The 21,645-nt window shown below is 36.5% G+C and overlaps 1 protein-coding gene across 2 annotated transcripts; it reads left to right on the top strand.

Moving 5' to 3' along the window:
- Nucleotides 1–7,853: 7,853 nt before the first annotated feature.
- GNRHR (gonadotropin releasing hormone receptor) lies at nt 7,854–21,438 on the top strand. Of its 2 annotated transcripts, none has more exons than XM_041724221.1 (3): nt 7,854–8,372; nt 18,646–18,865; nt 21,194–21,438. In XM_041724221.1, the coding sequence occupies exons 1-3, from the start codon at nt 7,854–7,856 to the stop codon at nt 21,436–21,438; spliced, it is 984 nt and encodes a 327-aa protein (XP_041580155.1). The 2 variants fall into 2 exon arrangements, with proteins under 2 accessions (XP_041580155.1, XP_041580156.1); XM_041724222.1 differs by having other exon boundaries at nt 18,774–18,865; nt 21,194–21,221.
- The last annotated feature ends 207 nt before the right edge of the window (nt 21,439–21,645 follow it).

Raw genomic sequence — 21,645 nt, 5'->3', positions numbered from 1 at the left:
CTCCAAATAAGATACACTCTTAGAAAAAAAAAGTGAATCTCCCATTTTAAATGCTATGTATAATTTAACATGGTTTAGAAAAAAATTGAATAGCTTTGAGAATTTGCTCCTCATTTCCATAGCAATTTCATGGAAACACTTCCTCAAAATGAAGAGCCCACCTTCCCTACTCAATTCCTTCCAATTAAACTGGAATGAAAATTCTCCCCTGTTTACTCACATCAGAGTTGTCACAGACACTAATAGTCTTGGTTAAATAAAGTACACAATGTTTTGAAAAACAGGGGAAAATATGTATTCTTTTTCTCTGGTAGAGTGGTACCTCTATCTTTTCTTCCTACCAGAAGCAAAATGTTCCCCAAATATTCTTCATTTACATATTTCTCCTTTAAAAGACCTGCCTTCTTCTATTCTTTCAGTCTTACAGGTAAAGAGGTATTAAAAATCTATTTCTTACTCCTCTGGGTCACTTCCAAACTACTATCTGTCTCTCACCTTAGAATTTAGACTTGGAATCCAGAAGGAGCTGAACAGTCAAGTACAAGAAGAGGATAGAGAAGATAATATAAAGAAAAGCAAAGATACCATGTTTGAGGACTAACTCAGGGCATAAAACAGAGATTTGCTTCTCTCTGGAACTGCCTGGATTCCTGTTGGCTTTTTAGGCATTGTATATTATGAAAGTGGGCTCTATTATTTAGTACAGTCTCCTTTCTCGCAACCAAAAGGACATAATTAACATGTCATCAAACTTCATTCACCCTGTACTTCACCTACCCACTTTCATGGCCACACCCTATTCTTTCTTGTTAATCAGAACAACCTCACATCTGGAATCTTAAATTCAAATTTCTATATACATCCTTCTAGGTTTAAGATTCCCTTACTCCATTATAACTTGTTTTCATTCCATCAAGATCCTCTTTCCTGACCCTCCTCTTATTTGAGTCTACCTTACCTACCCTTTCATAGACCCACTTCCTTCCCTATTAACCCTAACTCCTTGGTGCCTTACTGCGTAGTTTCCCTAATGGATCTGCTCCCTTGTCTTTCTGATACATCTGCCCTAGTCCCTTGGCTTGCTCTCCCTCTCTACTGGTTCCATCTCTAAATCTCTAAATACCCTCAAGACTTACAAATCTGTTTCTAAAATCCTTTTTTCTTTATGTCTACTTCCTCAGACTTCATGTGCTCTCTACGGTCATTCTCACCAAAGCTCCAAAGCTACTCTAGGCAAGTCATCAGTGACTTCCTAATTGCTTAATCCTACTAACTCTTCTTGGGCCTTATCCTATCACAGATATTTGAGGTATGGATCACTCCCTTTCTCCTGAAATTCTCTGCTCCCACTAAGTTCTATTACATTATTCACTTCTGGTTTCTTCTTTACCTTACAATGTTCCCCATGCTCTATGTGCTCCTTAAGTGATTATGTCCACAGTGTTGTTTCCTAGCACTTCTCATTGTTCACATTCTCTCTAGGTAATTGCTTCCATAGCTTCACCCACAAGTAATATACAAATATATTCTACTAATTTATATCTCCAGCCAGGTTGTTTCTCTTGAGCTTCACACCTGTATAGCTAAGCACCTATTAAAAATTTCCTTTGGGCTAATTTACATGTACCCCCAAACTTCATATGTCTAAAATTGTTCCCTCTACAGTATTCCCAGTCTTAATAGATAGCCCATTCAACTCATGTTTCCAAGTGGAAATTAAGGACTAATTTTTTATTCCATCTGCTCTCAAAAATAAGAACTAACCAACCAAGTCCTATTAATGGCACTATATATATTATATATAATATAATATATGCTCTCCATAGTATATAGTATAATATACTATATAGTATATATTATACATAATATATATATATATGCTCTCCATTTTATGCTATCACTGTACTTTCCATGTTATATTGGTAGCAAGGATTTTCTGAATAAATTAACTGTCTCAAATTTTGATCTGCCTACTGCCTAAAGCATTCTCTGCATGTTACACAATGATCTTTCTAAAGCATGAATCTGGCCATATCTACACCATACCATCCATCCTTCAAGGCACTATTTACAGGGAAAGCCCAAGCTCCTTAGCATGTACAGCAGTGCCCCCTTATCTGCAATTTCGCTTTCAACAGTTCCAGTTACCCCATGTCAAGTGCAGTCTGGGCACAGATAATATATTGCCAGAAGGTCAATTGTGGCCTAATACTCTATCACAATGCCTAACTCATTCACTTCATTTCAATTTCATCTCATAATATAAGCATTTTATTATCACACATGATCACCAGAAGAGATGTGAGTATAGTACAATTAGACATTTTGAGAGAGAGAACACCTTCACATAACTTTTATTACAGTATATTGTTATTGTTGTTCTGTTTTACTAGTTCTTATTGTTAATCTCTAACTGTGCCTGATTTACAGATTAAACTTTATCATAAGTATGTATGTATGTATAGGTACAACATAGTATATGCAAAGGGTTTGGTATTATCTGCAGTTTCAGGCATCCACTGGGGTCTTAGAACGTGTCCCAGTAGGTAAAGGGAAAATACTGTAATATAGGATTTCCTAATCTGATAGCTGCCTCACCTGTTGTCACACTCACATATCCTCTTCCAGGTACACCAAACCTTCTAATGTCATATTTGCATGTGACTGCTCTAGCTGCCAAGAAAGTCCTCCCTATCCATCTACCCCGTCCTACAATTGCTTTTTTTGCCTGTCTCCTAAATTCCTTTTCCCTTCCCTTCTCCTGTCTTTTGTTGTCTTTCTTTGTTCTCTTTCTTACATTGATGAACAAATACATTTTGGAAGAACTTGCAGCCAAGATGAATATGGGAAAGGGAAAGAGGCAGGAAAGGAAAGGTAGAAATTAATAATACAGCTTTCATGCTCCAGTTTTTTCTTTCCCTAAATAAGAGACAAAAGGCAAATCATACTTCAAAATAATTAGATTTTTATCGTGAATATTTTTCCTTTCTTTTTTTTGGTTTCTGGGACCCCATGTAATAGCTTTTCTGATTTGTAAAATCTATCCAATGGTTACCTTGTTTTGTTTGGTTTCAAACATGTGGCCCTGCTCAGATTAGCTGACATGATGTGTATGCAAAGTCTTCTGAGTTCTTCAGAATAATAAACTGTTATAAGGAATCTCATTTGGCTAATCTAGTAGGTACAAATTTTATGGTCACAAATCTCAGATGTAAAAGAAATGCCTTTTTAAATATTCTATATAAACATAATTTCACTATCTCCCCTAAACTCTCAACAGCTGAGGACTCAAAAAACAGTATTTCTTTCAATCTATTGCCAAGTTCTGATAACACTTTGCTTTTTAATGTTATAAACATTTTATGTTTTGTAATACAGTTGAACTTACTTGGAAGTTCTAGTAGGAATTTCTATTTTTCTTTAACGTTTTGGTTTTACTCACTGATTTTTATGTACAGGCAATCCTTATTACTTATAAACTCACTTATTTGTTAAAATTCATTTGTAACCCCAAATCAATATCCACAGTGCTTTTATAATTATTCCTAGACATGTGCATATACAGAGAGGGGATAAATTTGAGGGAAACTGCCTATGTGCAGTTTCCAGCAGAGGTTAGAGAAGGTGACGCTCTCTCTGCCCTTCTCATTACAGCTGTCACACTATAAGCAAGCTTCCTTTCCATAGTGTATTTAGTGCCATGTTTTTCACATTTTTGTACATTTTGGTAATGATTTCACTCATTAAAATGGCCCCAAACATAGTGTTGAAGTACTAGTGTCCAGTGTTCATAAGCACAAGAAGGCTGTGATGTGCCTTACAGAGAAAATATGTGTATTAAATAAGCTTCCTTCAGGCAAGAGAAATAGTGCCAGTGGCTGAGTTCATTGTTAATGAATCAACAATCCAGTACATCCAGAAAAAGGAGGAGAAAAATTGCTGATCTGAACACGTGGCTGCTCTAGAGAGTTCTAAAGCGTAATCACTGTGTGATGAAGCCATGGAAAAAGTGGAAAAGTGGCATAATATGTGGGTTCATGAGATGAGGATTAATTTTTTAAAAACGTAGTGGACAGCATTGTTGAGACAGTGAAAGCCAAAACAATTATGGTAACTGACTTGCACAATTCAAAAGGCCATCATCTGGTGTGAAAAATGTTCAGCTTGAAGGAGTAGCAATTTCTGCTATCAGGAATCTTGGGAACAATATTTTAAATATCTGCTAAATGTTATACAGGAAAAGGGTTATGTGAAAAAGCAGGTTTTCAATACCCAGACCACTTTGTTTTAAAATCACCTTGTTTTAAAATCAAAACCACAATGAGATCCCACCTCAACCCAGTGAGAATGGGGAAAATTAACCAGGCAGGAAACCACAAATGTTGGAGAGGATGTGGAGAAAAGGGAACCCTCTTGCACTGTTGGTGGGAATGTGAACTGGTGCAGCCACTCTGGAAAACTGTGTGGAGGTTCCTCAAAGAGTTAAAAATAGACCTGCCCTACGACCCAGCAATAGCACTGTTGGGGATTTACCCCAAAGATTCAGATGCAGTGAAACGCCAGAACACCTGCACCCCCAATGTTTCTAGCAGCAATGTCCACAATAGCCAAACTGTGGAAGGAGCCTCGGTGTCCATCGAAAGATGATGGATAAAGAAGATGTGGTCTATGTATACAATGGAATATTCCTCAGCCATTAGAAACGACAAATACCCACCATTTGCTTCAACGTGGATGGAACTGGAGGGTATTATGCTGAGTGAAGTAAGTCAATCGGAGAAGGACAAACAGTGTATGTTCTCATTCATTTGGGGAATATAAATAATAGTGAAAGGGAATATATGGGAAGGGAGAAGAAATGTGTGGGAAATATCAGAAAGGGAGACAGAACATGAGAGACTCCTAACTCGGGGAAACGAACTAGGGGTGGTGGAAGGGGATGTGGGCGGGGGGTGGGGGGGAATGGGTGACGGGCACTGAGGGGGGCACTTGACGGGATGAGCACTGGGTGTTATTCTGTATGTTGGTAAATTGAACAACAATAAAAATTAATTTATTAAAAAATATATTAAAAAAGAAAGAAAAAAACGGATGTTGGCAAATGAGCCTATATAATGCAAATGGTTGGGGGTCACAGGAACCTAACCCCATATTTTTGTTAGGAGCAAGTACTTGCTCAGGATTCACCAATTCGGTGTTCGTGGCAACTTTAAAGAACTACCACAAATAATGAGAGTCAAGTCTATTATGCTATCTTTGTGCTTAAAAATACACATGCTGTTTCTCCAAAAGGTGTACTTCTCATAATTTCTGATTCATCTATTCCTTCCACTAATTATTCTGAAGTAGTCCCTTTCAGAATCAAAATATTCCTTCAGAAAATATTTCCAGACCCTTCAGAAAGCTACTTAGGAAGCCAGAGTCCAGGTCCTGCAGTATAATATTTCATTCAAGTCTAGAAGTAGTGAGAGAAAGCCAGTAATTCTGGGGATGTGGTGACAGCTAAGAGGGAGCCCAGGTAAGCAACTGCTCTAAGTTCCTCCAGAGGCAGGAGGCAGCCAGCACAGAGGGACTCTGAGGAGGCACAGAGACATACCCAATACTCTTACCTAATCTTCTGTAATACCAGAGAACCTCCTTCAAGGCCCAGATGATGCCATGTGCACCTTTTATCACCTGCAAAGGCTAAGAGTATATATAGTAGGTATTTAGTAACTATTTATTAAATAAATGAATATAAGATGGGAAAAAATGAGCCAAGAATGGACCATCTAAGTCAAAAGAGTCACCTCTACTCTTAACATTATTCCTGCTTTAGCTATCACAGTAGCAAACTAGTTAACATAAGACAAGTCAAGCTAGTGATTTAATAAATTCCAGCGTAAGTCATAGTCGTGTTAGTAAATAACATCATCAAACATTTACTATGAAAGCTAAAGCAGTTAACACAGAGAGTTTCTCAGTGGCCCCAATTTGTTTGTTTTTTTTTTTAATTAATTTTTATTGGTGTTCAATTTACCAACATACAGAAAACCCCCAGTGCTCATCCCGTCAAGTGCCCCCCTCAGTGCCCATCACCCATTCACCCCCACCCCCCGCCCACCTCCCCTTCCACCACCCCTAGTTCGTTTCCCCGAGTTAGGAGTCTTTATGTTCTGTCTCCCTTCCTGATATTTCCGAACATTTCTTTTCCCTTCCTTTATATTCCCTTTCACTATTATTTATATTCCCCAAATGAATGAGAACATACACTGTTTGTCCTTCTCCGATTGACTTACTTCACTCAGCATAATACCCTCCAGTTCCATCCACGTGGAAGCAAATGGTGGGTATTTGTCGTTACTCATGGCTGAGGAATATTCCATTGTATACATAGACCACAGCTTCTTGATCCATTCATCTTTCGATGGACACCGAGGCTCCTTCCACAGTTTGGCTATTGTGGACATTGCTGCTAGAAACATCGGGGTGCAGGTGTCCTGACGTTTCATTGCATCTGAATCTTTGGGGTAAATCCCCAACAGTGCAATTGCTGGGTCGTAGGGCAGGTCTATTTTTAACTCTTTGAGGAACCTCCACACAGTTTTCCAGAGTGGCTGCACCAGTTCACATTCCCACCAACAGTGTAAGAGGGTTCCCCTTTCTCCGCATCCTCTCCAACATTTGTTGTTTCCTGCCTTGTTAATTTTCCCCATTCTCACTGGTGTGAGGTGGGATCTCATTGTGGTTTTGATTTGTATTTCCCTGATGGCAAGTGATGCAGAGCATTTTCTCATGTGCATGTTAGTGGCCCCAATTTGAAACAATCAGATAGCGTGAAAGGAATTTAAGCAAATATTCATATTATATATAAATGTGGGTACAGCATTTATACAGTATTCTCTCCAATATCTAGCTACCTTATGCAATAATGTGCAATAATGGCAAGTATAATATTCAAACAATTATAAAAAACAAGGCAATAATAAAAAAGAGTTCATCATTTTTACTACAGCCTAAGCATGGATGGTCTGGCCACTTAGACTGATACATAAATTTGCATGCAGGCCAATTTGTATTAGACTAAATGAATTCTGTAAAAGTAATATGAGGGATCCCTGGGTGGCTCAGCAGTTTAGCGCCTGCCTTTGGCCGCGATCCTGGAGTCCTGGGTTCGAGTCCCCCGTCGGGCTCCCAGCATGGAGCCTGCTTCTCCCTCTGCCTGTGTCTCTGCCCTCCTCTCTCTCTCTCTCTCTCTCTCGATCATGAATAAATAAAAAATAAAATAAATAAAAGTAATATGACGTTTTGTGGAGGATGGTTTTAAATGAACATATTTGTCTAGTGTCTGAATGTATACCAGCGTGTGATTGAGAAGAAAAACAAATGTTTTTGAGAAATGAATTAATTTCTTAAAACAGATTTGAACTGGATAAAGTTCTTTTTTAGTATTTTTCTTCATTTTCATTTTGTACCTGTCAAAACAATAATACTAGTTTTTAGAAAATCTCTTTATTAAAGTTATGTAAAGAGTAGCATGAGTGGCTTTTAAATTCAAAACTAAGCTTCGACCTTCTCTTCTTAGGAAAAATGTTGTGAAAACCAGGCCATCTGCTGAGGTACTAAGTTACATTTGGCCCTCAGAATGTGTTTGACATGCTCTGTTTTAGCACTCTGTTGGATTATTAGCCCACACAACAAGTTCACCTTGATCTTTTATGTTAAACATAAAGTAGCTCAGGGACAAAATTTGACATAAACCTATGACGTTTCCATTAAAGAAGGCAGAAATAAAACGGAGCTGTGGGCTAGATTACAATAAAACATCAGAAGCGCCAGAAACACAAGTCTTGAAGCTCCATCAGTAAGGGAATATGGCAAGCGCCTCTCCTGAACAGAATCAAAATCACTGCTCAGCTGTAAACAACAGCAACATGCTGATGCAGGGCAACCTCCCCACCCTGACCTTATCTGGGAAGATCCGAGTGACAGTTACTTTCTTCCTTTTTCTTCTGTCTACAATTTTTAATGCTTCTTTCTTGTTGAAACTTCAAAAGTGGATTCAAAAGAAAGAGAAAGGGAAGAAGCTCTCGAGAATGAAAGTGCTTTTAAAACATCTGACCTTGGCCAACCTGTTGGAGACCCTGATTGTCATGCCACTGGATGGAATGTGGAACATTACAGTCCAATGGTATGCTGGAGAGTTCCTCTGCAAAGTCCTCAGCTACCTGAAGCTTTTCTCCATGTATGCCCCAGCCTTCATGATGGTAGTGATCAGCCTGGACCGCTCCCTGGCCATCACGAGGCCTCTAGCTATGAAAAACAATGGCAAGCTCGGACAGTCCATGATTGGCCTGGCCTGGCTCCTCAGTGGTATCTTTGCTGGACCACAGGTAAACCAGATCATGAACTTGTTAGCATATGGCAATCACAGATTTCCTATCTACACTTGAGTACTGTATGCAGCATTGCATGTCAAAGGCAGTATTGTCGTATCTTGGAGAGCTTGGACTCAGGAAATTAGAGTGGAGTTTAATCCCGGCTCTGTTACCTTGGGCACATCTTTTAGCTTCTCTGGGTTTCAGTTCCTTCATTTATAAGATGGAGGTAATGCCTACTTTATGCAGCTTTCATGAAGATTAAATGAACAATGTATTAAAGTGTCTGGCATATCTCTGGTATGTAGTAAATGCTCCTCAAAAAATGCAGCTATTGTCAAATTTGACCTCATCCCCATCTTATTCTTTCAACTGGTTTTCTTTTTTTTAAAAAAAAATTTTATTTATTTATTAATGAGAGGCAGAAAGAGAGGCAGAGACACAGACAGAGGCAGAGAGAGAAGTAGGCTCCATGCAGGAAGCCCGATGCAGGACTCAATCCTGGATCCCCAGGATCATACCCCAGGCTGAAGGCAGACGCTCAACCGCTGAGCCACCCAGGTGTCCCTCAACTAGTTTTCCATTCACTCTGATTAATATAGTAAATTGAGAGAATTTTTAGGAACTGTGAAATTTGCACAGGTAGGAAGTGTTTATAATCTGTGTCATTTGGGACTTCTTGAGGGAAACTATCCTGTCTTGTTACAATTTAGAATGATTCTCAACTAGTATGTTGTTCTGTAGTTTGCAGCTGGGTGGGACTGAACAAAGAGGAAAAATAAGAATCCTGGACTATTGAAATTTGAATATTTCCCTGAGCTTGACTTGAGCTTATCTGGAAGTAGGCTAGACTACAACAGGCTGTTAGCAAAATTAAAATTGTTGGTGTAGGCACAGGCCCTCTGGTATAGGCAGATACCGCCCCAGATTGCTCTCATAAGAGGCAACCTGATTAATTGGCCTGCAGAATCTGTCTTTTTCAGCAGTCATATCTCTGAAGAAAATGACACATTCTTACAGATAGCAAAGATCCTTTAATGACTGATAAATAAGTTGTCCCTAGACATACCCTGATGATGAACCCAGGGTACAAGGATGTGTCGAGAAGTAATGTCAAAGTTAACAAGAATGTTCCAAAAACTGGCCACTACAAATGGAAGTTATCTAGACATTCTAAATGAGCTAGGTGGTTAAAAAAATAAAGAAACAAAAACAAACAAAAAACCTGCCATGCAGAACCCACTAAATACATTAAAGCACCGGAAAGTTGGATTACCAAAATTTCCCACCAATTCCTCACTTAACTAATAAATTTTGGATATTAGATCAATTTAATTAGGGTGTATTTTATGGCAGGAGAAATGGGAAATACTAGTGTTTTGATTTCCCTGGAGAAAAGCATATTATAATGATTCTCACAGTGACTAAATATACAAGAATAGGTTTAGTAAATGTGTCTCTCCAAATGAGGTTATTTAGCAAAGGCTTATGCCTGAAGTTTCCATTTCATTTCTTTAAATTAGGAGTGCTCCTTACTTACTGGTTTTCTTGGGGAAGATAAGCAAGTTAGGCTCTTCACACTGAGTCTGATACTGAAAGAAAGAAACAGCCCTCAAAGGAAATGTAATTCAGTTGTGGAGACAAAACTTATATAAAACTAATGCAACTATATACTAAACATTTTTTAAATCTATGACAAGTGTAAGAAGAAGGAGAGATGAGTAAGAGTGGAAATGGGGAAGGAATGATTTAAGGTTATAGGTAGGATACGTTGAGTCTTTTAAAATGAACGGTATTTGGATGGAAAAAATAAGGCAAAGATCACATGTATTTTTCAGCAAGAGTTGAAAAGTGTGCTTAATTTTCAGACTTTTCTGGCTGAAGTAAAAGATTGAGAGGTGGGATAGCAGGAAATCAGATTTGGTGGTTGCTCCTTTTCTTCCACCTCATAGGTGGAAGACATATCATATGACATATGACATTATTTGTCATAAAACATCATAATTATGCATTGGCTTGTCTTTGCTATTAAGGAATATACTCTTGAATGATGGAGACTCCATTAAGTTCAACTTAATTAATATTTAAATTACCTAATAAGATAACTAGCAAAAATTGAAATTTAAAATCTTTGCATAATGTGATTTCTCTTCAGATCAAATAAATCCTTCACCTTTCCCTTAAACAAAAACTTCAGACGGATGAATCAGTGAGTGGGGTATGATGGACCTGTATTATAAAAGACAGTAATAATCATGGGGAAATTCTGAAATTAATGTGAGAACAATAAATCCTTTGTGAGTCCTGGGCAAGAAATAAAGTGATTTTTTAACAAAAATACTTTTAGAAAATTTACATAGACCCAAATAGACATGAGAGACAGAGAAATCTTTTCCAGCTTTTCTGGCAATGAGGTGATTAGGTTGGTGGCTAAAATAGTCTCAGAGAGAACTGATTGTAAGAGGGACGTTTCAAACAAAAAAACAAAGCGTGGCAACAAATTGGATTTAGGGAGTTAATAACCAGAGGGTGTGTAAGCTACAGCTCCAATACTTTTAGCCAAAGAGTTTTAACAACCATTGAAATAGGCAGGTAAATTGAGAAAAGGAGTGTTTGCCTCTTTGTTTCTCTGTTTGTTTGACAGGGAGGGGAAGGCAGGCTCTGAAAGAGCTGAAAACATTTGCTTTAGGACATAATGTTACCAATATGAGGTCATTGTATAAGTACAGGTATTTGGAAAGTAAGTTAGGATACTGATGAAGGTCAGTTTATGATAATAACTGAAGTGTAAACCAATAACATCAGTCTCCCTTAAAGGACTGTCCCAGAGGCTATAAAAAATATATTGATTTATTAATTCAATTATTTTCATCTAAGTATATGACAGCAATAATAGAAAGGTAGTGTCAAATACTTATCTATCTTGATGTAGTAAAAAGAAAATATGAAATTAAATTTGAATTGTTTAGGATGTTCATGTAATAGCCTGACCTCAAATACATTACTCTTCCTGAGAGATTTATGTGAAGATGGGCCACAGAAAATAATGGTATTATTTTATGGTGAAACACATGACTCATCCTTACTTGCAGCAGCAGATTAAATTTATAAAGCACTTTACTGAAGTTTCCTGAAAAAGCCCATTCTATGCAGTACATAACAGCCATGTATATATTATCCCTATCCAGTGCATCAGAGAATGTACAAAGAAGTTTGAGAGCAGTGGCAGGCAAATACTTCTGGCAGTAGCCCAAAGTAAGACATCTGTACCACATACAGACTTTGAGAAAATTTTTCATAAAATAAATATTCAACTGTGTTTCATTTCATTTTTTAATGTTGATTGCAACTAACCAATGGGTACAATCTGCAGTTCAAAAACAACAGTCTGCAGGGATTCATTGACTTTCCCAGGGTCAGTTGGGTTGTTGGACTCATGCCTTTTTATTAAGTCTAGGTTTTCTTTTTATTATAGCTCTCTGCTTTCTCTCTGAATAGAAGAGGTTTTGAATCCCATGACTAATGCTTACATATATTAAATGGGGAGGATAAGAGATTGAAAGGGCACATTTCTATTTCTAGACTAGCACATACCAAGCCCTCCTCATGCTTCACCATGCAGTGGAATGAGCCCATTGACAAAGGTGCATCCTGTAGGCTAATTTACACTGAAAGGATGACTTTAATCATCATCCTCTGGTGCATGTATTGATCGTCTATTACTTGAGTAATTCTATGATGGTTTGAGGATATATTTTCAGAAGTTTCAGCATAGCATAGCTGAACTTTCAATTTTTTTCTTAGTAAATGAAATTTTTTAAAAAGCAAAATTCTATCTGGAGTCCCAATACATGAAACATATAAGTGGAGCTATTCTTGTTGAAGAGGGATAAGAGAGGCCAGTCTTCTGCTTGGGCATTCACTAGCCCCATTCATGGTCTCTGAAGACCTTAGATCTCCTGCAGCAAAGCTTGGAAGGCAATGGAATAGTAGAAATGGCATGAGTATGGGTTTTAAACAAAGTTGGTTTCAAATCTCAATGCTGTCTCTTACTATCTCTGTGGCTCTGAGTAAATCACTTAACTAAATTTAAAAGAATAATGGTGAAGAATAAATTGTAAAGAATAAGATACATAAACTCACCTAGTACAAGAATTTATAATTGGACATTCCATTAATGCTCATTCCTTCCCCTCTGCCTGTTTTCACTCCTTTGTTCATAATAGAGTTTTTGAAGTCAGGAGGGAAATAGTATAAAAACTACATGATTCTTTAAGGGACAGCAAAGATAATTGCTTATATGAAGATTGATTATTTCTAATTTCTCAAATTATAGCATTCATTGTGACTGATAAGTCAGTTTAGCCAAACTACCTCCTAGTCGTCAGGCTATCCTACTCATTCTGAAAGCTATATATGCCAAAGCATAATAATTTAAGTCTTGAAGGTATTATTTGTAACAGTAATATAAGGATGAATGGAAGAGGGACACCTGAATGGCTCAGTGGTTGAGTGTCTGCCTTTGGCTCAGGTCATGATATCAGGGTCCTGGGATCGAGTCCTGCATCAGGCTCCCCACAGGGAGTCTGCTTTTCCCTCTGCCTATGTGTCTGCCTCTCTCTGTGTGTCTCTCATGAATAAATAAATAAAATCTTCAAAAGAAAAAAAAAGATGGATGGAAGGAAGAGTGAGGGATAAAGAGGGAAAGAGAGAGCAAGAAAAGAAAAAGGAAGGAAAGGAAGGGACAAACATGAAAGGAAATCTGCCTTAAAACCATGTGTGGTTAGGCTGGTAAGTGCATGTTGAGGAGAAAACATTTCCTGAATTAGGTGTGTTTATATCTAATCAAAAATCATATGGTTTCCAATGGCAATCATCTCCCACCACAAGAATCATTGCAGAAGTTCATACTAGTTTTTCTGTGTTAACGTGGAGCATTACATGCTGACAGGATTTAAATTCTATCATTAACCCAGGTTGGAAGGCAAGATAGATGAGACGTCCTTTGGTCTTTGGTGTAAAGATATGTGATCTGAAGATGTGTAGAGGCTTGCCTTGACACACAGAATGCACCTGATAGGACTAGAATGCACTTCTGAACTTGACAAGCAGCTTAAATTCAACAAACACTCATCACACATATACAATATGCCAAGAACTATACTAGAACATAGAGTAGCATGCTAATAACATAAATAACATCAATAAACATAAATAAATAACAACGATAATGATGATGGTGATGACAAATATTGAAGACATAAATATGTGTCAAGAATTGTACTAAATCCTTTTGCTGCACTATTTCATATAAGGCTCCCCCAAGCCCTATATATTGTATACAGTTATTATCTTGATTTTATTCACACAGAAACTAAGATTAAGAAAATTATATAAAATGCCCATGATTACTGTCTAGTAAGTGCAGGTGTCAGTACCAATTAACTCCATACCCAGAGCTATTGTCTACTACACTGGATCACACTACACAATATCGTCTATTTCCTTTATTCTTGTAGGAGGCTAGAGAAGGAAAAGGCAGGAAAGTCTTAAATTGAGAATAGATAGTTAAGAGCTATCAGGAAAAAACACATGGTAAACATTTATAAATGTATAAATAAATATATATGAATACACGTTTATAAGTTGTGTGTCTTGAAATTTTTATAAAAATAACGGTTATGGTTATTACTTATATGGCACTATGTGCCAGGCATTTTTCTAAATGCTTTGCAAGCATTAACCCATTTAGTTGTCTTGCCAGCTCCTAGAAGTAAATACTACTAATATCTCCTATTTTATAGATGAGAAAATTGAAGCACATCATCTAAAGATAATTACAACGGGAAAAGATTTGGTGATAATGTAGCCTGGGGTAAGGTGAGGGTGAAGACAATAAGAAGCATCTGCAAATGACCGTAAAGAAGAAAAACAGATTGTTCTCGTTTATGGCAAAATAAAGCAAATACTGATGAGACCTGGGGCCAAGGATAAGAAAGAAGAAACTAAGAAATTAAAGAATTATAATCCAAGGACAAAAAACAAAACACTGAAGTAAAATGGATCCCTATATTAATCATTCTAATGAACGTGGATTTCGAGCACAAAATAAACTGAACCCAGCCTAAAACAATTCAAGGGCGAGTAAGATTCTGTGTTACTGTAACACTCTTCTGTATCACTCTTTTAGAACTTACAACAATCTACCTTGTGTGGCAGGTGTCACATACATGCTTTAGCTCCCCTACCAAATTTAAATTCTCTGATAGCAGGATATATCTGGTTCATCTTTTATGACAGAGAGCACCAAGGATAGTTTTTCATCAAGAAGGTGCTTTAACAATAAGCATTTGGGGCACCTGCTTGGCTCAGTCAGTTAAGCAACCAGTTCTTAATTTTGGCTCTGGGTCATGATCTCAGAGTTGTGAGATCAAGTCCTGTGGTGGGCTCTGCACTGGGTGTAGAGCCTGCTTAAGATTCTCTCTTTCTCTTATTTTGCCCCTCCCCACCATGCACTTGCTCTCTCGAAAATGAAGAAGAAGAAGAAGAAGAAGAAGAAGAAGAAGAAGAAGAAGAAGAAGAAGAAGAAGAAGAAGAAGAAGAAGAAGAAGAAGAGAAGAAGAAGAAGAAGAAGAAGAAGAAGAAGAAGAAGAAGAAGAAGAAGAAGAAGAAGAAGAAGAAGAAGAAGAAGAGAGGAGGAGGAGGAGGAGGAGGAGGAGGAGGAGGAGGAGAATATTGAGGGAAGCCTGAGTGGGTCAGTGGTTGAGTATCTGCCTTTGGCTCAGGGCATGATCCTGGGGGTCCTGGGATCCAGTCCCACATCCCGCTCCTTGCAGGGAGTCTGCTTCTCCCTCTGTCTGTCTCTGCCACTCCTTCTGTGTCTCTCATGAATAAGTAAATAAAATCTTTTTTAAAATTGAATTATTAAGTATATTAAATAAAGATATTAAAGATAACCATTAGTTCAAATCTTAGCACTTAATTTGTCATTTTACTGAAAGTTTCATAATGATTTAAAAACATGAAATATTAAAGTGAAAATGTGGCAGAGTAGTGCAGAACACAAAGTCAACCTTGGGTCATCTGGGTCCAAGGATGGTTGGGAAGATGGGGAAAGAAGTAGCTAAGGTTTTAAAGAAATATTAGATTCTCAGGTTCTATATGAAGTAACCCAAAGACTTCACCTCACAACATCTGTTGGATCAAATTCAAAACTGAGTTTTAAATAAGGGCAGGTGGCAAGGCAGTATAGAAAATTTAAATGGTTCCTTCGTGATGTGGAAAAAGTCTGGATTGTAAAGTAGAATCAGTTGAAGTGGTGTTGGAGTTTCTGAACTTTAAAGTAGATGATATGGTCATTGGGCGCTCTCTAGTGGATTAATTTAAAAATAACTGTTTTGCCCTGGAAAAAAGATCTGAAACTGAAAATCAACACTTTAATTACAAATAAAAGATACAGCATTATGTTTTATATTACGTTTACTTATATTTTATTTATGGCATGTTATATTTATACCTTTTAAAAATCTTCTACTCTATAAGCAAATAAAGGAAATACAGCATTTTTTAAGGCACACTTGACTCCCATTCCAATGCCTCAAAGAGGAAAGAAATCCTGGGCCTGCTGATTAATTAAGCTAAATTAAAATTTATTAATTGAGTCAGAAACTTTTAAAAGTCAATACTGTCTCTCATTTGCTTAAAATTTTTTAAAATCCTGTGACATTTTTGTTTTAATTTATTTGCTATTAATTTTACAGTGCTTGGGCATGCTTTTCATTTTAATAATGTGTCACAGTAAAATGAAGTTTCTCAGTGGAGAAACTTAGAAATGACTGGATAAGAAGTGTGCTTCATAAATGGGGAAGGAATGAGTAAGTAGACACTTATCATTAGAACTTGTTTTTGACAACTACTTGAAACATTTAAATAGTTGATTCAATTTGTGATTTTAAAAAACACAATTTAACACTTAATGAAAGGTTGCAATAATCATGAAGACTTCTGGAATAGCTTTCCTTCAGCTTCCCCAATATTAACATTTTACTGCATCCATTTATTTGCTTTGTTTCATATATACACTTTTTTTCCGAACTGTTTAAAAGTGAATCCAGATATGATGTCCCTTTAAAAAATACTTCAATGTGCTTTTTCTAGCATATACCCACATTACAAGTATCAAAATCAGGAAATTAGCACTGAAAAAATATTATTATTTAATCTATATAACTTATTCATATCTCACCAAATGTCCCAATAATGTCCCTTTTAACAAAAGAAAATCCAAGATTATGCATTCAATTCAGTTGCCACATCTTCTTAGCCTCCTTTAAATTAGAACCATTCCTCAGTCTCTCTTTGTGTTTCACAACATTGACATTTTTTAAGAGTATAGGCCACTTATTTTGTAGAATGCCCCTCTATTTGAGTTTGTCTGATGTTTTCTCATGGTTAAATTTAAGTTATGCACTTTAAACAGAAATACCAAAGTAGTGGTTGGTGAATACTTCTCAATGCGTTATATAAGGAAGCAGCTGCTGTCCAATGGTTCCATTATTGGCAATGTTAATTTAATCTTTTGGTTATTTTTGTACTGTCAAGTTATTAATTTACTCTTCATAATGACTAAGTAACTTGCAGGTAGATATTTAGAAATTATATAAATATCCTGCTTTACTCAAAATTTGCCCATGTTTTTACTATCCATTGATGATTCTTACCTGAATCACTTATCATTACCATTCAGTAATCACTACTTTCATTATTCCTTATACATTTATTAGTTTGCTTTCTATAATAAAGAGGTTCTTTCCCCTCTCCCCATTTCTTTGTTGTTATTGTTTCACAATTTATATCAGCGTGGACTCAAGGATTCTTACTTTATTCAATGGTTAATCATGCCTTTTTATCAGGGTTTGGTTTTTTTGGCGTTTGGGTTTTGTTCTCAATGCTTATGCTGTCCCAGATTTGGCCAATGGGAGTTCTTTCAAGGTGGCTCCAGACCTCTTTGGACATGCTCCATTATTCTTTAAGTACTTTTGCATTTGGGGCACAATCTGTTCCAAGCACCCTTTGTAGTTTGTCTATGCCAGCCTTGAGAATCATTCACTTTTCCAATGAGCTCTGGTGCCCTTTGATAGAGAATGGTATTTAGACAACGAAATCCAGATACAAAATATGTTTATTGCTACTAGGATGTTCCTAGCCTCCTAGAAGACAAAGCTACAAAATAAACACACACACACACACACACACACACACACACACACACGTACATAAATATACCTAGAAATATTTCTTACCTTTTATGCAGGTGTATAGGACTCCATTGTGCGGTCCACCCCATTTTATTCAGCTACTGTTCTATGTTATTTTCAATGTTTTTCAATTACAAACAATAACAACCTTGTGCCTATGTATTTTCATATAATGGAGGTAGGAGTGTATCTTCTGAGTAAATACCTGGATGTCAGATTGCTGGGTCAAAGGTAAATGCATATATAGATATGTCACTTATTGCCACATTCTTCTCCATAGGGGTTGTGCCAATTTGCATTCCCACTAAGCAGTGTGGGAGAGAGAGTATCTATTTCCCCACAACCTGCCCTCATATGAGAATGTGTTGCTATTTTTCATTTTTGCCAATTTTGAGAATGAAAAATGCCATTTCAGTATAGCCTTCACCGGCATTTTTTTTAATCACAAATGAGGTTGAACATCTTTTCATATGCCAAAGGGCACTGCTATATCTTTTTTTGTGAATAGTCTATTCATGTCTTTTGACCATTTTAATGGGGTTTTCTGTCTCAAAAAAAGTAAAATTTAAATATGTATTTGGGGGGCACATTCTAACCACTGGACACAGTTTTGGGTGCTGCAGATACAATGATAGACAAAATCACTTGCAAAAACTTTACTCAGCATAATTATATCTGATATTGAAATACAAACAGTATTTAAATCCTTGGTTGATGATTGTTCTGCTAGTTTGAAATAATTTCAAAAAAAAATAAAATCCTATAGATTCATTCACATTATCCAAATATATTTTAAGTTAAGATCCTATAGATTCATTCACATTATCCAAATATATTTTAAGTTAAGATCCATTTACAACTTTTTACTGAAGGTTCAAAAGGATAGTATCAAGGAGCTGAGCCCTTGCTTTGGGTAACATGTTCAAAGGCCTGCAGAAGACAAAAGGAGACAGCTTTCAAGAAAATATGCAAATAGTGTTTGAAAGAAAGTAATGCCACTCTCTTATTTTTTTTTTTCTTTTCTCATACAGTTGTACATCTTCAGGATGATCCACTTAGCAGATAGCTCTGGACAGACAGAGGGTTTCTCCCAATGTGTAACACACTGCAGTTTTCCACAATGGTGGCATCAAGCCTTTTATAACTTCTTCACCTTCAGCTGCCTCTTCATCATCCCTCTTCTCATCACGTTAATCTGCAATGCAAAAATCATACTTACTCTGACACGAGTCCTTCATCAGGATCCCCACGGTACGTATTTCTTAGATTTGGTGTTCATTGTGGATAAACAGATTTTAACAGCAATGTTCACAGCAGAGTGGCATGTACAAGGTGCCAGATACTGTTCAAAGCAGTTTGCATATTTAATACAGTAACTCCAAGAGCTAATACTTATATTATACTTTTACTATCCTCAGTTTACAGATGAAGTAATTTGGTATCTCCCAATGTTCCAAAGTTGTACCGTGAAATTAAAAATGAAATAACAATTTTCTCATTTTACCCAAGATACGAATTGGCAAATTGCTCCTGCTGGGCCACCACAACACTATGCCAAACGCCTGATTTCTAGAATACCACAAAGCACGCCTCGTCAAATGGTAGTCAAAAGACTTGCTAAGGTTAAGCTGTTCCATTTCCCACTCAGATCCCCTCTTCCACACAACATAACTGTATACATGTATGCATGTGTGTCTTGTGTGAAATACTCTTGAATATGGAGTTGACTCTTTCATCTGAATCTTCACAGCTGTGGTTGTACCTTTTTTGCTTCAGTAATCCAGAGTAGTCTCGAAAACTAAATTTATGAATTTTCAAATTAAACGTGGCTATATTGGCCTGACGTCCAAAAGACATGTTTTCAATGGCATGGTGCATAGTTAAACGTGGTACAACTTAACAGGAAAATCATCTTAATTACAGTAGCATGATTACTAATCTCAGCAGATATTTTCTCAAGGAAATAATTGTGGAAATGCTCTATAATAAATACTTGAGCAGTTCCCAGCACAAAATGGGTATTTGATACTTCTTAAGTATACAAAAACATTTGCCCTCAAAATCTTATCCCAGAGAAATTCAGTTCTATAAGGGATATCTAAGAAGGCCATATGGAGAATAAGAAGATAAATCCCAAATAGGGATTAATCTGAAGAAATGTGAGCTAGGCAGAAGCAGAGAAATAAAACAGCAGAGGCAAGGAGCAATAGTTCAATATTACTAACACAGATTTAGTTAATTAATCTTTTCTCTATTCAACCAATATGTATTAACTACTCAATATTGCTGGAAATGGTGATAGATGTGGATACCACAGTGGATAAAACAGCCCACTATCCTGCTTTCATGGAGTCTACAGTCTTGCAGAAGATGGTATAACAGTAAACCAATAATGATATGTGATGATATTTCAAAAGAGGTCGAAGGACAGTTATAGGAGGTTGAACATTTTTTCAGATTCAGCAGCTGTGCTAAGCCAAGATGCTTTCCTAAATGTGTCCATTCCTATTGATTGCTTTATTACTTATATCATTAGAGTTTACAGATACTGAGGATTAAATGAAATAATGTGTGAAAAGAACAAGGCCCATAGCAAGGTACACAGTAAATGATAATTAGGTTTGTATGACAGAAATCCATAACCTACCTGTTCTCAATAAATTACTGACTTTAACATTTGTAGTCAAAAATTAATTTTATAATTAAAACATCATGCATGCAAATGTTTTCATCCATATTTCCATTCTTTTGTGATCAGTGAATAAGAAGTTGCAAAATGGTTGCTTCTGAATAGCATGATCTATGTCCCTCATGAAACATACAGCATGGGAAAGGCATTTTTTGTTTCAAAATAGCAGTTCTGGCGTATGAAATACAAGAACAGATTTTGAGCACTTTAAAACTGCAGTTAAGAACTATGTGCTAAATTTCATGCAAGCAGCCTGTGAGTGTCAAAAATTCCATTAAACCCTAGTGAATTTACACACACACACACCATATGTGACAAACACACACACCTCACATACACCACACAGATGGCACACATACCAGCTTCACACATACATCACCCACACACCTACATGTGGACTTTAAGTGATTTACTGATATGAAAAGGGAAATTGTTTTGAATATCATAGAGAGAAGCACATGGTTGAGAAAGATAATTTTGGACATACACTTTCATCCATACGTGATTCTTATTATCTTTACTGTCAGAGATAGTAAGTATGGTTCTGTGTAAACACACAATTCAATTTAGTTCAACTTTAGTCTACTCTCAAATTTATGTTTTAAGAGTTTGAGTACCCATACATTTCAAATCCAAATTATTTGGTGGAAATTTATTTTTAAGAACACTGCTATCTTTTAGTCTTTTCTATTTGTTATGTGACATAGGGGAAAACTTGGAATATTAAACATTAAAGAAATTTTTCAAACAAATTTTCATTATGAAAAATATTGGAATTTGTTCCCTATTCCATTAATTAGTTTGAATTAGTGAATCTCTCTTTCTTTTTTCCATGTTGGTTTTGTAATAAAACTGGTCTTTAAATATCTACTTTTTTCTCTATCTAACAGAATTACAACTGAATCAGTCCAAGAATAATATACCAAGAGCTCGGCTGAGGACCTTGAAAATGACAGTTGCATTTGCCACTTCGTTTACTGTGTGCTGGACTCCCTACTATGTTCTAGGAATTTGGTACTGGTTTGATCCTGAAATGTTAAACAGGGTGTCAGATCCAGTAAATCACTTCTTCTTTCTTTTTGCTCTTTTAAATCCATGCTTTGATCCACTTATATATGGATATTTCTCTCTGTAATTGATAGTCTATGTAGGAAGCCATATAAAGAAGAGCAAGGTGGTGAATTTCATCAAATGGGAATAATAAACACAAAGGTCGCAGCACATTTACGGATAAACAGAGTTTAAGATTATATTAACATCCTTTTTCTTTTTGAAAACACATTGTCAGAAACTCAAATGCAAATAAAAATAACAAACACAAAGAAAAAGAAAATTCAAGAAA

The sequence above is a fragment of the Vulpes lagopus genome, chromosome 12 (genome assembly GCF_018345385.1).
Source record: "Vulpes lagopus strain Blue_001 chromosome 12, ASM1834538v1, whole genome shotgun sequence".
NCBI classification, from domain to species: domain Eukaryota; kingdom Metazoa; phylum Chordata; class Mammalia; order Carnivora; family Canidae; genus Vulpes; species Vulpes lagopus.
This window is presented reverse-complemented; position numbering and strand designations above follow the sequence as displayed.

Coding starts and splice junctions, on each gene's coding strand:
- GNRHR (XM_041724221.1), top strand. CDS start 7,854: ATGGCAAGCGCCTCTCCTGAACAGAATCAAAATCACTGCTCAGCTGTA. Junction 8,373..18,645: donor GTATCTTTGCTGGACCACAG/GTAAACCAGATC, acceptor TTTCTCATACAG/TTGTACATCTTCAGGATGAT. Junction 18,866..21,193: donor CCTTCATCAGGATCCCCACG/GTACGTATTTCT, acceptor TCTATCTAACAG/AATTACAACTGAATCAGTCC.